At 56.2% G+C, this 15,958-nt stretch overlaps 1 protein-coding gene across 3 annotated transcripts in view; it reads right to left on the bottom strand.

Annotated features, from left to right (window-relative positions):
* Positions 1–1,625: 1,625 nt before the first annotated feature.
* The window catches only part of GAREM2 (GRB2 associated regulator of MAPK1 subtype 2), a 33,693-nt gene continuing 19,360 nt past the window's right edge, over positions 1,626–15,958 (bottom strand). For 2 of the 3 annotated variants that reach the window (XM_043469159.1, XM_043469157.1), the window contains exons 2-6: positions 14,117–14,257; positions 7,644–7,774; positions 5,657–6,709; positions 4,552–4,715; positions 1,626–4,029 (exon numbers count right to left, since the gene is read on the bottom strand). In XM_043469159.1, the coding sequence (XP_043325094.1) occupies positions 3,006–4,029; positions 4,552–4,715; positions 5,657–6,709; positions 7,644–7,670 (2,268 nt within the window). In that variant the 5' untranslated portion in view covers positions 7,671–7,774; positions 14,117–14,257 and the 3' untranslated portion in view covers positions 1,626–3,005. Of the gene's footprint in view, positions 4,030–4,551; positions 4,716–5,656; positions 6,710–7,643; positions 7,775–14,116; positions 14,258–14,490; positions 14,531–15,958 lie in introns of those variants that run through there. The other variant, XM_043469158.1, reaches the window with a different exon arrangement.

Consider the following 15,958-nt stretch of genomic DNA (forward strand, 5'->3'; position numbering starts at 1 on the left):
TGGACACAACTGAAGTGACGGCATGCATGCACGCACATGTAAAGGCTTTGGCTGGGCTTCTGCTTACAGTGGGGAAGAGTCCTGGCTAAACCAAGGAGTAGGAGAGTTATGGAGGGCCAGCGTGTAAGAGACTCCTTTTCCCAAACTGCATATCCTCGGTGGACAGTTTTACCCCGTTCTTTTCTTGGTGTAACTCGTTCGTGTGCATACTCAGAATGTTTATGGAACGTTGATAGTAGGCAGTTGTTCAGCTGCTAAGTCGTGTTCGACTCTTTGTGACCCCACAGATTGTAGCATGCCAGGCCTCCCTGTCCCTGTCTCCCGGAGTTTGCCCAAGTTCATGTCCTTTGAATCGGTGATGCTATCCAACCCTCTCATCCTCTGCATTAGGCAGAGAAGGTAACGCTTTTCTGGTCAGTGCATCCGGCACATCTCAGCTGCCCCAGAGCACAGAAGGTGGACAATGCCCAGTGATCAGTTGCGTGACCCACCACCACCTGCAGTCTGCTGACACCTCCACTCTTCCCCGCCCTCTGCCTTCTGGTGGAGTAAATTCCTGCACTTGTATTCTGGCAGAAACAGTGCCCAGTCCAGGTAAACAGCTCTGGGGCTCCTCTCTGGGTCTGGCAGAAGGATTCACTGAATGTATAGAATCGTAATTCAGGTCCCATCACGCTGCACCACCCTGACTTGAAGATGTCACCAATGCCTCCTACCTCTGCTCCAGCTGTGAGCACTTCAGTATCCCCGCCATGGTCCCAGTTCTGCTGTGGAGACCAGCAAGTGGGGAGCTCAGCCCCAGCTCTACTCAACACTCAACAGTTGGCTGCTAGGAAGCCAGACTCTTAACACCAAGGCATCTCTGAGTTGAAATTTTCAGGTGACCCACAGAAGGTAGAGAACTGATCCTCTACACCAAGGCCAATAACAGGCTTCCAGGGGTGGGGGTGGCGGTGTTGGGGCAGGGCTCTATGCAGCCTCAAGGCAGGCATTTGGACAAGACAGGAAATTAAACCTGGGTAGGAACATGGGGCTCTGAAGTATGATCTTTCCACCCAGCAGCCCTAACTGTGCTGCACGCTTAATCGCTTAATTGTGTCCGACTCTGCGACCCTATGGACTATAGCCCACCAGGCTCCTCTGTCGATGGGATTTCCCAGGCAAGAATACTGGAGTGGATCCACTTCCGTCTCCAGGGGACCTTTCGAACCCTGGTCTCCCACATTGTAGGCGAATTCTTTACCGCCTAAGCAACCAGGGAAGCCCAATACCACAGTATGGGTAGCCTATCCCTTCTCCAGGGGAGGTTCCAGACCCAGGAATTGAACCAGGGTCTCCTGCATTGCGGGCAGATTTTTTACCAGCTGAGCTAGCAGGGAAGCCCCAGCAGCCCTAGGGAGGTGTGTTGAATTATGCTGAAACATTAATGGGAACTGAAGGTTCTTATAGTTTTGGAACAGGTGAGGGGTTTTCAGAAAGGAATGAGGGCCGCTGTATCAGCTGCCTCTGAGGAACAAGTGGGCCGTGTGCATCACCATTTCCAAGGTCCTCCCCTGCCCAAGGGCACAGACATCATGCCAGTTGGTCCCTACGGCCCTCTGAAAGAACACAGTTCCACTCGCACTACTCTTCAGTGGTCTAGCATTTATTTCACTAGCCCTCAAGGACTCACTAAGTGATCAGCAAGGAAACGCAACGTCTCAGCATCCCAGTCTCTGTGCTCCGCTTTGATTCCCCTCCGTGCTGAGACAGCCTGCTCAGGGCCTGAGCACTGGCACGGCTTCTCTACTCTTAAGATAGAAAAACAGGCAATAAATATCTAGATAAGGCAGACGAGAAGGCTGATACCCCTGGGCCTGACACTAGGAGAATTAGTGTGCTTCTGGTAAGTGAGAGAAGAGCTCGGGGGATGGGTGGTTGGACATGACAGCCAACCTGCTCTGGGTGCTGGCAGATAGCCATGCTCAGGATTCAGAGCACAAAGATCTGCTCGGATGCAGGTGAACAAGCGCAGGAGGGCTGAGCTCCAGGAGGATAAACGGAGGTTTTCCCAAGCCACCTGCGCCAGTGACAGAAAACCAGGGAAGGACACCAGGTGTTTGCAGGAGTCAAGGGATGGGGCAGGAGACCAGTGGGAGTGATTGAAAGCCACCCACCTCGAAAATCAGGGTGCAGCTGCCCTTAGAATCACCTGCCCTTCCACAGAAAGAGTTGTCATGGACTGGACGCAACAGGTAGGATGGAGGGCTAGATACAGCCAGATGGGGGCAGAGGCCAGAGTGCTGGAAACATGGGGGAGCAACTGCCTCCCTCACCAGGTAAGTGGGTCAAGGGCAGGGCTGTGGCCTTCCAAAGGCATCACCCGAGAACCAGAGCCCACAGGTGGAGCTCTGCGGCGCGGTGGCTCAGGCTTGTACGTGATGCACCTGTGTTCAGGGCCAGGGACCCAGCGCATGGTGGAGCGGGCGGCGGGGGCGGGGCTAGGGGGTAAAGAGGGCATCCCAGAGATACAGAAATTGGCCCTCCGTCTGAGGCAGCTTGGAGCAGAGTCCACAGAGGACAGCGGGCACTTGGGGAATCTGTGCTTCAATGGGGGGCCGTCGTCTTCGTCTCTGGCCTGCACCTACAAGCTGTGGACTGAGCGCAAGCTGTCAGGGGGGCTCCAGAGCAGAGCGGAGGGAGCTATTAGGTCACCACAAAAGCCAGCTTCCAGCTGCCGCATGGGAATCACAGCCCTGGGCACCCTGTTCGCTGGTGCCTTCAGCCGCTCCCCCACCTACTCTGCACACTCAGAGGCAAGAGGCATGCAGGGGTCTGGCCCAGAGGACCCCGTTTCCCAGCGCGCCTCCCCTGGATTCACTCTCTGTGACGGCTGAGCAGCCGCAGTCCTGGCAGAGATTCTCCCTGCGGCAGGCCCCACCTCGGGGAGGGCTGGCCCCCCAGGGCGTGGTGGGGGTGGGTGGTTCCGGGCCAAAATTCCAGTCAGGCGGCCCCAAGCCGGAAGGTCAGATCTTGGGCCGCCAGCCTTTGATGAACTGCATGATCTTCTTGACCTGCAGCTTGGTCAGGCGGAAGTCATCTGCCAGGATGTCCTCACTGAGCTGCACGAAGATGCTGCCGTCAATGCGCTCTCGGGCAAAGAAGCTGACCACGTCCTCTGAGAGCCCGATGAAACGCAGACTTCGAGAGACCTCCTCCAGGGAGAGTGCAGACAGGTCAGCGGGGGGCTGCCAGGAGGCGGCTTCTCGGCCTCCCCAGGCCGTGGCCCCATCCCGGGGACTGGCAGGAGGCCCTTCGAGGCGCCCCTGGGTGAGAAGGAGTCGCGCTCCACCGGCCTCGGGGCCCTGCGGGGCCGCCGGTGACAGTGGGGCAGGGCCCTGCCGCAACACCAAGCTTTCGGGCTCAAAGGCCTTGGGGGGTCCAAGTGGCGAGAGGCCCAGCCCAGGTGCCCCCACGGCTCTGGGCTCCTGACAGCGCAGCAGCTCAGGCTCTGGAGAACTGCCCCGGCCCAGCTCAAAGGGGTCGAAGGGCTCCAGGGAGGGTTCCTGCCACTCAGAGGAGGACGAGGAGGAGGTGGGGCAGGAGGAGGCGGAAGCTGCCGAGTAGGCCTGGCCTGGAGAGCTCAGGCCTGGGGAGTAGGCGGGGCTGGAGGTAGCCAGGGGACCTGAGGCAGCTGCAGGCCCGGAAGAGGAGGCCGCTGAAGGGCCGGTGGGGTAGGCAGGCCCAGAAAAGGGGTTAAGAGCTCCAAACGGAGCAAAGCGTTTCTGGGGGTGGGAGGGCTTGAATGGAGGTGGACAGCCGTGGTAGGTCTTGGCAGGGGTGTCGGCCCCCAGGAGGGAGGCAGCTCGACCACTCAGGGGCTCCACAAGGGCCCGGGAGGCCTGGCTGGGCTGCGTGGTTGAGGGCAGGGGGCCTGGGGGTGGACGGCTGGAGGACTCGCCCACCTTGCAGTCTCCCCAGGTGCAGGGGTAGCAATAGAGGGAGTAGGCGTCGGGTGATGGAGAGCCACTGCCACTTCGGGACCCCGCCCTGCGGACAGAAAAACAGACACAGACGGGTAAGCAGAGCAAGAGGGAAACGTGATAGGGACACACATGTGCCACCACAAACCACCATTCCGCCAGGTGACAGAGATCTCAGCCATGCTGGCCCGTCCAGCCCCCAGCCCCCAAGGCCTAAGACCCTCTGAGATTGCTCTATTCTTCCTTCCGGCAACCCGCACTCCAGGAAAAACTAAACTGAACTACACAGAAAATTTTCAATGGCAAGGAGTACTCCATCCTGCGGCAGATCTCAGTCTGGAAGGAAAGAGAGCCACACTCCCACACAGTCATCATCATCTAGGTAAGCAGCCAACTGAGGCAGGAAGCCCCAGACCCCAAGGGCCCCTACCTCAGGTTCTTCTCAGCAATATGCACCCTCCAAACCCCGGGGTCTGTGGTCTTCCTCTTCCTCACACTGGCTCCCCTCCCCACCCTCTCCCTGTCCCCCTCCCCTGCTTCCATCCACCTGAGGAGGCCCAGGACCCAGAGAAGGAAGGGAGGGGCTCACCCATCCTGGAGGCCAGAGGAGTAGTAGGAGAGGCTAGAGCTGGGGGAGTGGACAGGCTGCAGCTTAGGGAAGCGTGGGGGTACTGGGGGGCTACCCGAGAGCCGGCCACTGCCACCCCGTGGGGGCACAGGAGGGGCGTTGAGCAGGCGGCACTCCTCCTTCACCTGCAAGCACAGGGCCATGATGCCACCCCCTGTCCCCAGGCAGCTGGGCAAGGGGGGTGCATTCGACTGACCCACTTTGCCAAAAGTCGGCCTTGCTACTCAGCCACCCACCCCACCCCTTCTCGTCATCTCCAGCCTGTCAGACTCATCAAGAGTCCATAACACGCACAACTGTCTCCTGTGGCCTTCGAAATCCATCATGAATGTAAGAAAAAAGAGAGAAGTAGATAAAACAACAACAACAAAAAGTTAAGTAGACATATTCCTTCCTCAAGGAAAAGGAGAGAAAGAAGAAAAAGGTGTAATGAGAAGAACAGAAGGAAAAGTATCTGCCATCTGGATCCCTTTCTTATGGACTCCATGGGACATTAATAGGTGCTGTCCATAGTCTGTAGACAAGCTCTGTTGGAAACTTGTGTTAAACCCAGACAAATGGGTTTCTGACCTGCAGGACTTCTCAGAGCCTTCATTATAATGGATACTCTGTGGCTCCAGTGAGGATGGAGAGAGCTGGAATCACAGACTGTATTTTCTAACCTTTCTTTACCCTAGACCCTTCTTTTCACCAGACAACTTAAAGGAGCCTTTGTTCTGTGGAACCTTCTGGGTAACGCTGTTCTAGTCTCATCCCATACTCTATGAGGCTAGGGACCTGCTGGTATCTTTGTCCCACAACTCCCAAGGCCACTGTCCTTGGTACCCCTTCCTACAAAAGCGCCTGCGTCTCTTTCCTCTTTCTTTTTCTCCCCCCTCCCCACCTCTGGCCACCCTTTGTCGCACACCTCGGCGACTGGAGACCGAGATGCCACGGCAGGGGCCCAGGAGAACGAACTTTCAAAACCCAAACCCTGGCCCCTGGCTGGCCACCTCCCGGGAAGGCCGGGCCCCCAGAGCTCAGCGGCCGGCCTCCCACCCTCCTCGCCTCCACCGCGTCCACTCACCGCCTCGGATTTGGGAGGCACGGGAGGCGGCGCCGCCTCGGGCTCCAGGCGGGGCGGCCCGGCGGCTCCGAAGGAGATGAGATCGGGCCCCGGGAGCGGCCGGGTCCTGCTCTCGGCTAGGCCCTCGGCCGCCTGGTGCGTCCACAGCTCCTCGTAGGGGATCTCGGCGGGCGGCGCGGCGGGCTCGGGCCCGCCGGCCCAGTCGGGGATCACGTACTCCTGGTCGCCGTCGCCCGGTGGGCCGGGGCCGGGGGCACGGGCGGGCACGAGGGCGCGCGGGGGCGCGGGCAGGCAGAGGCGCGCGCGGCGCGGGCTGGCGCAGTCGTCGGCCAGCTCGGCTGGCGCCTCGCGCACTGCGGTCGAGTACTCGTCGGGGTCGAAGCGCTCGCGACAGTAGGAGGCGCTGTCGCGTACCAGGCGCTCGACGCGCGGGTCCCCGGCCAGGAGGCCCTGCGGCAATGCGAAGCGCGGCGTGTTCGTGAGCAGCAGGAAGTGCAGCGGCGCCGGGCCCTCGCGGCGCAGCGCCAGCCCCAGCACCACTGTCTTGGAGATGATGCTGACCAGCTTGTAGCAGTGGCCCTCCCGCACCGGGTGCAGGTCATAGGGATTGCGGGGTGGCCGGCTGGGCACCAGCACGTTCACCGGGAGCCTCACGCGCTCGATAATGGCGCGCACCGTGTGCTCGCCCTCCTGCATCTGCAGCTCCAGTGGGCTGCGCGTGCTGAAGCGGCCCTGGCACTGGAAGGGTAGGCTCAGGCTTTCGTTGGTGCGGTGGTTCATGCAGATTAGGCAGGGCATCTTGCCTTTGATGGGCCTGGCGCCCCCGCCGCCACCCGCGGCCCCCGCGCCCCCCGGGCCGCCGCCACCGCCGCCGCCCACCCCGGCCAGCGCCCCAGCCCGGCCCAACTTGCGCAGCAAGGTTGTGAAGCGGGAGCGCTCTTTGGTGGTCTTGGCGCACAGGATCTCCGCCTGGCCCATGAGAGTGAGCTCATCGCCCGCGTGCAGCGTGAAGTTGTACACCTCGCTGTCCTCGCTGAACTCCCCTGACACCACCTGGGAGTCCCAGAAACAGAGGGAGGCCTTAGCCCCAGCCGAGGGAAAGCTAGTCCCGGGACCCAGGAGGGCAACCCTCCTCTTGAGGCTTTCCCAAGATCAAGAGCACTGGACTGAGGGCATGCATTCTGTAGAGGCCACGTGGTCACGGTGGTACAGCCTCAGAGTTACCTCTTGGAAACATAATTATTTTATTTGCTATAAGAATTGCTGTAAGGATTAAATAGACTATAAAGTAAGTGTTAATCGCTCAGCCATGTCTGACTCTGTGACTCCATGAACTGTAGCCTGCCAGGCTCCTCTGTCCATGGGATTTCCCAGGCAAGAATACTGGAGTGGGTTGCCATTTTCTTCAGGGATCTAACTGGGTCTCCCACATTTCAGGCAGATTCATTACCATCTGAGCCACCAGGAAAGCCCTAAATAGACTCTATGTATACTGAAATACTTTGAAAATATTCAATATACAGCAACACTTGTATCATTTTTTACAATTGGGCAATAATAATCCTCCACCTATTCAACAAGACTACTCTGAAGAGGAATGAATTGGTGAATAAGAAAAGGGTTTGTAAATAGTGAAGAGCTATCTGTACATTAAGTGGGGGACTGTTTGCACTCTATGTCTCCACAGCTACCACCCCCACCAGTAGATGCTAGGATGGCTGCCCTGAAAGATCGCCAAGTCAAGGCATGAACCTCCACACACATACCTCCACACACACTTCCTGCTTCCCCACCTTTTGCAGGAAGTCCTTGGGCCCAGTTCCAGGAAGTTCATACACCTAGCCAAAGGTTTTCAGGGGGCTGCCAGAAGCCACACTGTGACACTTCTACCTCTCAGAACCTAACGGGAACCCTCCAACCAGGGTCAGGCTTGCCCCTGAGGATAATGGAACCTGGGGGCACCATGTCCGGTGCAGAAAGGACTGACCTTGACACTGAAGGTGATGGCTTCCATCACAAAGATGCGATCAGGAAAGACGCTGGCCACCTCCTCCACGCTGCTGAAGTACCTCACGGGCTCCCGAACATCCCGGGCCTGCTCCAGGAGCTTGAACTTCCCTGCACAGGAGGGAACACAGGCTGCTAGGGTGGGCCTTCTTGCTGGGAAGGCCTGCATCCTGAGAGGCCTCCTGGTCCCCACATCTTTCGCCCCTCGTGTCAGCCAGTCCTTCTGGAACTCAGGTGGGCAGAAGGGCAGGTTTGCACTAGTGGAAGCTGGTCAGCTGGTTCAAGACTCAGCAGGGAGGTGAGCACAGATTCCTAGCAAATAGAGCACAGCCCTTACCCAGTGGAGAGTTAGTGGGTGTGTGACAAGGCCAGCAGGTGTCTGCCTAGAGAAACCCAAGGGCAAACTGGTACCCAAACACTTGAATACCAACATTAGTGTGGCATTGGGGATGCTAATGCCTAGCTTGGTCCCAGCCCCACTCTGACTTGCTATGACCCAGACAAATCCCTTCCCCTCTCGGGGGTTTTGAATCCTCATCTGAAAAAACTGGAGCAGATGTTTGCAGGCCCTGTCTGAATCTAGCCTCCTGTGTTAGCTTTAGATTGCTAACCCACACTGAAGCAATGGGCAAACCAGGGCCGAGCCCCAGGCTTTGGAGACCCAAGGAGACTCTGACTCCTGGTCTGTTCCCAAAGCCTGCTGTGGTCCAACATCCAGCCCCACTGTCCCAGAAGCCTCAGATCTGAGCCCAGCAAGCTGCCTCCCTCAGATGAGGTCTTCCCGACCTGCATGCAGTCCAAGGCTATATTTCCACTGGCTCAGCAGATGCCCCCAGAAGACACACGCTTTAAAGAATGATGCTAATCTGTAGTGCTGACACCCCTTTGTGTTAACTGTCTGACCTCACTGGCCGCATACCTTTTATGTGCCCACCTTGTTGTTGTTGTTGTTTAGTTGCTAAGTCATCCCCACCTCTTTTGCAGCCCCATGGACTGTAGCCCACCAGGCACCTCTGTCCATGGAATTTCCCAGGCAAGAATACTGGAGTGGGTGGCCACGCCCTCCTCCAGGGGATCTGCCTGACCCAGGGATGGAATCCGTGTTTCCTGCATTAGCAAGCAGATTTTTTACCACGGAGTCACCTGGGAAGCCCCATGTGCCCACTTACATGAGCACAAAGACAGGCTGTGAACCAGGCTGGCATCTGGCCTCTTTTTAGGCCTTACACAGGAGGAAGAGAGTCTTGTATAGGCTGAGAGAAGACAAGGTGACTCTAACTTCTGCAGTGATTCTGGTGGTTGCTGCCTATTACATTCATTTATTCATTCCACAAGAATTTATAGAGCACCTACTGTGTGCCAGACACTAGCCTAGGCCCAATGAGGGGGGCAGATCTGGGTAAGATATGATCTGCCCTCAAGATATCAAATCCAGATACAGTATGTGATAGCAGGGTGTGACGGGATGGCTACAACAGACTCAACAAAAGACGAGGCGACCACCAAGTTGGGGGAAATCTGCCTGGCAGTGTGGGGGGATCATAAGAATGAATTTTACAGAGTGAACATTCCACACAGAAGAAACGGCATGAGTCAAGACACATGGTCACAGAAGCAAACTGTCTGCCCAACGTGGTGAGTGTGCCTGGAGAGTAAGATTTGAGGGGGGTGATGAGGGGGTGAAGCAGATAGTGACTGGTTTATGAAAAGCTCTGAATGCCATATGGTAGGACTTTATTCTGTAAAAATGAAACCCACTGGTGTGTTCTGAGCAAAGAAAGACCAGGATCAAAGGTGAACTCTATAAAGATAACAAGTACACTTAGGTAAATAACCCAGTAACGAGTTCTGGAAAAAAGCAGGGGCATCAGCTGAGGGGAGAGCAACAAATAAACAAAACAAGGGGTACAGGTTCCAGTAGGAAGCCTCATCAGACTGCAGTGACTGCCGAGTGGTCAGGGAGGAAGGGGTTCCAGCTACCAGCCTGGTCAGAAATGGAGACAGCAGAGCTGTTAACCAAAACTGGGACTCTGGAAGGAACCAGTTGGGGAGTGAGAGAGTCAATTCCTATGCAGGTTGATAAGAAATCCGGGGGTCCCCAAGGACAGAGGGGTCTGGGAATCTCAAGGAGGAGAAAAGGATAAACTTTTTTTTTTTTTTCTGTCTACATTCCTTAGTCACATAAAACGTTTTTTCCTTTAAGCCCGGAACTGATGATTACACAACAAACAACTCAGTTTAAACTCTGTACTAAGGATTATATGACAATAATATATCCTGCTTGAGGACAGTTTCTCCTTCCTGAAAAACCTTCTGGCTAATCCTATTATCTTAAAATGTACATTATGGGAGTGGGTCTAGTAAGATCTTTACAACCTTGAGCCATGCTTCTGATTTATTATAATAACTAATTTTAAAAAGTACATAACTCCCTTGCTAACACTAGCGAGGGGGGCCCTCTCCGTCCCCCTTCAGATGTCTATGTCAGAAGCTTTCTCTGTCCCTTGTCATACTTCAATAAAACTCTGCTACACAAAAGCTCTTGAGTGATCAAGCCTGGTCCCTAGTCCCAGAGCTAAATCTTCGGAGAGCATGAACCCAACACCGCACACTGTAAGCTATCAGGAGCATGGGCCAAACTGGGGAGGCCAAATGAGGCCCTGCAGGGGGTGCTCCTCCGGGAGGCAAGTGAGCGTGTGGGCGCAGGGCTTGGGGACGTGCAGTCAGAAGTAACAGAAGATCAGCGGCCCACAGCAGGCAGTGTCAGCTGTGGGGCAGGCCAGATAGCTCAGGGAAGAGGAAGAAAAGAGGATCCCGACCCATCGGGGACCCCCTTCCCAGAGAAATCCCACAGTGTACTCCTAGCAGGAACACACACAGCATTGTATATACAGCATGGGGGATGTGGTGGTTTCAAAGCCCAACCAGAACCTAGATGGAGACACCCACGTCCTAATGCAGGGGTGCAGAGCAGAGGGCCCGGGGCAGCGCTTGCAGCGTCAACATCTAAGAGCAGGAAAAGGGAGAACCAAGAGAGGGGGAAATGCCCAGAGAAACCCAGAGGGAATGCACCCCATCCCTACCCCGCACCCTGCTCCAACCACTCTGAGACCCTGGTGGGAAGAGGCCTCAGATGAGCCACAGCCCTCGAGGGCAGTAAGGATACCCTGGGGAGGGGACCCAGCGGGTGAGGAATCACAGGTCTGCCACCATCCAAGAGGGGCACCACCCCTTCCCTCATCCAGTCGCCGCCCCCATATCCACACACAACCCCCACCACCCCCCACCACCACCACCAATTCCAAGCAGCCAGGCAGGGAGAAATGCCCACTGCCCCCTGTGGGGAGAGTTGGAGCCAAGTCAGGGCTAGAGCTGGGGGAGGATGTGGCAGAGAAGATCGATGTAACCATGGTAGCCAGCACCACCCCCTCCGCCGCAGCCTGAGCCCAGCACCGGTCATCACTGCCGGGAGGAAGGAAAGAAGACCTCTGGGGAGTGATGCTTTGGCCCCGGGAAGCCTTCTCCTCCCTCTGCAGTCCCACTGGGGTCAGCTTCCTCCCCTGCCTTCCCCCTACAAGAGACACGAGGTCTTCTCCCTCGACCCCCCGCGCTCTAGGGAAGTGCCCCACCCTGGCCTGCCCCTCCTCCCTGCCCGAGACTCCCAAAGCACCTGACCCAGAGCAGATGTTCCTTAAAGAATGGTGGGTAAATGCACAGACTTGAGAGTCGGACAGACCTGGTGCCACCTGCCACCTGTATGGTCTTGCACAAATTATTTAATCCCTACAGGCTTCGGTTTTCCCATCGGTAAAATGGAAGCATACAACTTGGCTCACGCGGTGCTCCGCAGGGTCCGCCGCCGGAGCAGGAAGCAAGGCGGGGAGTTGCTGGGGGAGTGACCCGGGAGAAGGCCGGTCTCCCTGCCTCCCACGGCGGTGAACCTTGCCTGGACCCCACCCCACCCCGCCCACCGCGGCGGCTCTCGCCGAGGTCCGCAGCCTCCGCCCCCGCCCGCGCGCCAGCCCGCGCTATTACTAATTCATTAGGAGGAACCAGCGTCGGGCTGTGCACTCAGAGCTTCCTCGTTAACCTGCCGGCGACCCTCCCCCTCCTAGGGGGCTTCGGCCTCCCTACCCACCCCCAACCAGGCGGGGCGCGAGCAGCCCAATGGAAAGATGGGTCAGGGATGCGAAACCTCGGCTAGCCAGCTGTCACCCCATGATCACCGCCATACACAGACAGTCAAGGGGCCACCAAAAGCGATGGGGGGAAAGAGCCAGGAACCCCGTGGACCCACAGTTCCCTAGGAGGCTCTGGATCTCGGTTTCCCTGATTTGTTTTGGGTTTTTTTGGCAGCGGGATCTTATTCACCGACCAGGGATGGAACCCGCGCCCCCTGCAGTGGAAGGGCAGAGTCTTAACCACTGGAGCACCAGGGAAGTCCCCCAGTCTTTGCTTTTTTGTCCCAATGAGATGACCTGGGACTTTTCCCTGGACCAATGCCAAATACCAGGCTGGGAAGTTTCTAACTTGGGCAGGCCTTTCCAGGGGCTCCAGGGAGAACCCCAGGTCAGAAAGATACTTGAGTTTCCTCATCTTCAAAATGGGGTGTGGGGACTACAGGAATACAACAAGTTCACAGGGTGTTGTAAAAAGCAGAAGCCCTGAAAAGGGTTTGGTCCTGTCCCACTGACTCAGGGGAGAACCAGGCAGGGCCAGAGGGGGAACAGCAGACCTGTGAGGAAGGGGCTGGGAGCCTTCCCAGCTCCAAGGATTCCAACCTTTGTTGCAGGGTGAAAGTAAAAGTCGCTCAGTCTCTTTGCAACCCCATGGTATGTAGCCTGCCAGGCTCTTCTGTCCATGGAATTCTCCAGGCAACAATACTGGAGTAAGTTGCCATTCCCTTCTCCAGGGGATCTTCCCAACCCAGGGATCGAAACCAGGTCTCCCACATTGCAGGCGGATTCTTCACTATCTGAGCCACCAAGGAAGCCCTGTTTGGGGGTGGGCAGCAGTTAAACACAGAACTGATCTAACTCCTAACTCCTGGATCTCTGAGACTTCCTCACAGGGTTGCTGTGAGGCTGTGATGGTGGCAAAGCTCTGCCCAGTGTCTGTAAAGCAGCACATGTTGATACACAGGAGCTGTGGGCTCCTGGGCTTAAATAGGGGCATCTCTGGGCTGATGGCCACCAGTCTTGCACCCTTTTCATCCAGGGAACAACAACCCTGCATCCCTGATGTGGCAGCAAGCACCAGCCCAAGAATCGAGATGCCTGGGTGCTAGCTCTTGCTCTTCTGCTTATTAGCTGTGTGACCCTGGGCAGGTCGTTTCCCTTCCTAGGCCTTCTGTTCCATCCTGTGTAAAATCAAAGGGCTTCTTTTTTTAGAAGCAGAATCCTTTCTTTAAACAAAATCTTTAGGACATCAGCATCACATATAAAATAGATAAAAGTAAATAATCATTGTTGTTTAGTCGCTAAGTTGTGTCCAACTCTTTGCACCCCCTGGACTGTAGCCCACCAAGCTCCTCTGTCCATGGGATTTCCCAGGCAAGAATACTGGAGTGGGTTGCCATTTCCTTTTCCAGGGGATCTTCCTGACCCAGGGACCGAACCCAAGTCTCCTAGGTCTCCTGCACTGGCAGTCGGGTTCTTTACCACTGAGCCACCATGGAAGCCCTGGTCTCTAGCATAATTTTATTAAAAGTTTTAAAATTTTAACATTCACTTAAGAGTCAATCAATGGGGACTTCCCTGGTGGCACAGCGGTTAAGACTTCGCCTTCCAGTGCAGGGGGTATGGGTTTGATCCCTGGTGGGGAACTTAGATCTCACATGCCTTGGTGCCAAAAAAATCAAAACATGAAACAGAAGCAATATTGTAACAAATTCAATAAAGACTTTTAAAAAAAAAGTCAATCAATGAAAACAATAAATTTAACACAAACATCAGAAAAACAGGATTAACGCTAGCAGATGCAGCCATATAATCAGCCTGGGCATCCCTTTGTTTCTATGTCTTTGGGTTGCGCAATACTGAGAGAAGCCTGGCAAGAGATATTTTCTTTGAGGGTCTGTACAAAAAGGGTTAATGAGGCAGATTGTGGCACACACCAAACGTCTCTAGTCAGGGTTTAAGGTTTGACTTGTAGTGATATGAAGGTGTGGATTTTTTTTAATCATTAGTTTCAAATCTACTTTAAAATAGGAATCAAAGGTTTGTAACCAGAAACCCGGGGCTTCACACAACAGTATGAAAACCACTGGACCCTAACTCTAACCCTAATCACCACTGCCCCCCACCCCCCGCCCGGCTCATCAGCCATGACCTCGCTCATCCCTGCAGCTCTAAGGAAAAGCCAGTCACCAACATCCAGTTCCCAAGACTTCCTGCACCCCATCCCCCTGCCTACATCCCCCACTGGCTCTGTGCCATCTGTCCCTGGGCACACCTGGGTACTGCAGGGGGATGTCAATCTTGGGCCCGATGACGTAGTGGCCCTCCTCCAGGGTGTGGGCTGTCACCGTGGTCCACTGGCGGCAGGAATGAATGAGCAGGATGTCTCGCTCACTGACGCCCTCAGCATACTCCCCTGGGAGGGGGCAGGAGGACAGAGGAGGGAGGACAGAAAAGAGAACATTAGGAGGGGCAGAGAGAACAGACAGGGTGACCTCCTCACCGAGACACCGCCCAAGGACAGCTCCCCATGATCCCTGTCCAGGCCAGCAATGCTCCAGGGACAGGGGGCTGCCAGCTGTGACCTCGGGGCTGAATCAGGCCCCGTCTCTCAGGGCTCAGGCTTCCAATGGGGCCCCAGCAACCAACCCAGCCTCCATCCTGCATTTATCATTCTACTGGACTGCCACTGCTCCCAGCGGACGAGCCAGCCCCTGCCCTCCAGGAGCCCTCAGGTCCAGGGGGAGGGAGGTGGGGAGAGATGTGAACAGAGGATACGGGCCCAGTTTGAGGCACTGAATGGAGGCAGTCTGAGCTCTCGCAGAAGGGGCAGCAAACTAGTTGAGGCGGGAGAGGGACAGCAGGGAAGATGGGAGACAGCGCTGAGCAGCAGACACTTGGGCTGGACCTCAGAACCACAACTCACACCAGCAGAATTCTCAGCCCCGAGTCAGCTCCTGGGCCAAGAAAGGAGGGCCTTGTTGGGGGCCCAGAGAGGGCTGAGAAGGGGTCGTCCATTGTGGAGCCCAGAGCTGTGGGTCACTCGGGTCAGGAGAATAGCGGGGCTTAGAGGAGCTGATTCACGGCTCCCTTGGGCAGCCCCTTCCTTCTCGCCCACTGCCACAGACAGGCTTCTTCATCCAAGGGACCCCAAAGGAGAGGGAACCTTTGGGGTCTCAGATACCCCCTGGTCCTACCTCAGAGAAGCTGCTTCTTGGCATTCCCTCCCAGAGTCCTTCACCTCCCAGTTTGTGGGACATAGTGATGAAGGCCAGAGGAGGCGGGTGGCGGGGATGGGGGGGGGGGGAGAGGATTTAGAAGGGGAGGGGGATAGTCCTAGGGGAAGCTGCACTGGGGCAAAGGTGTTGGGAGGGGCCCGGGCCCCAGAGGCTCCAACCCCAGCAACAGTTTCCAGGAGAGCAGGAGGCTGGCCCAGCTTCCAGGAGGCCTTGGAGCCGTCTCCTGGATGCAGCTGGTGGGTAGGGTGGGGGTGGGGGACGCTCCCTCCAACACAACTTAATAAATTTCTGCCACCCAACCAAATGGGAAATGGTTTACTCTGATGGCTGGGGACTCCCTGAAGTGTGTGCATTTGATGGGGGGAGGGGAGGGAGTGTTCAGGACCTGCAAGGAGGGCCTGGCTCTCATCATGTGTCTGTGTACATGTGGTTGGGGGTGTGGGGCTTTCTCCCCAACTCCTCACCTGGGGCAGAGAAAGCTCTCCTACTCCAAAACCTCCTCTTAGAGCTCTCTTAAGCCCCAGCCTGCCCTTCCAAGGGATGCAGGCCACAGCCACACAGGATACACACCAACCATGGATCAAGGTCACCAACAGTGGAGTCAACACAGCCACCTAGATCACAGCGATAGGGGCTTGTCACCCCTATGACGCAACTCAGTCTCACGGTCCCACTAATCCACGGGCCAAGATATACTTTTGATCACATATTCACAACTCACAATTTTGACAACAAAAGGTGACCACAGCTATAGCCACCACTGTCACAGACTGACGGCTGGGCCATTATACCAGTTGCTCATGCCTTCATTCGTTCATTCAATCCTTCCATAATCTTTGTTAGGCAGGATGCCCTACCTCAAGGAGCCCGCAGCCCAG

This window comes from Cervus canadensis, chromosome 5, assembly GCF_019320065.1.
Source record: "Cervus canadensis isolate Bull #8, Minnesota chromosome 5, ASM1932006v1, whole genome shotgun sequence".
NCBI lineage: Eukaryota > Metazoa > Chordata > Mammalia > Artiodactyla > Cervidae > Cervus > Cervus canadensis.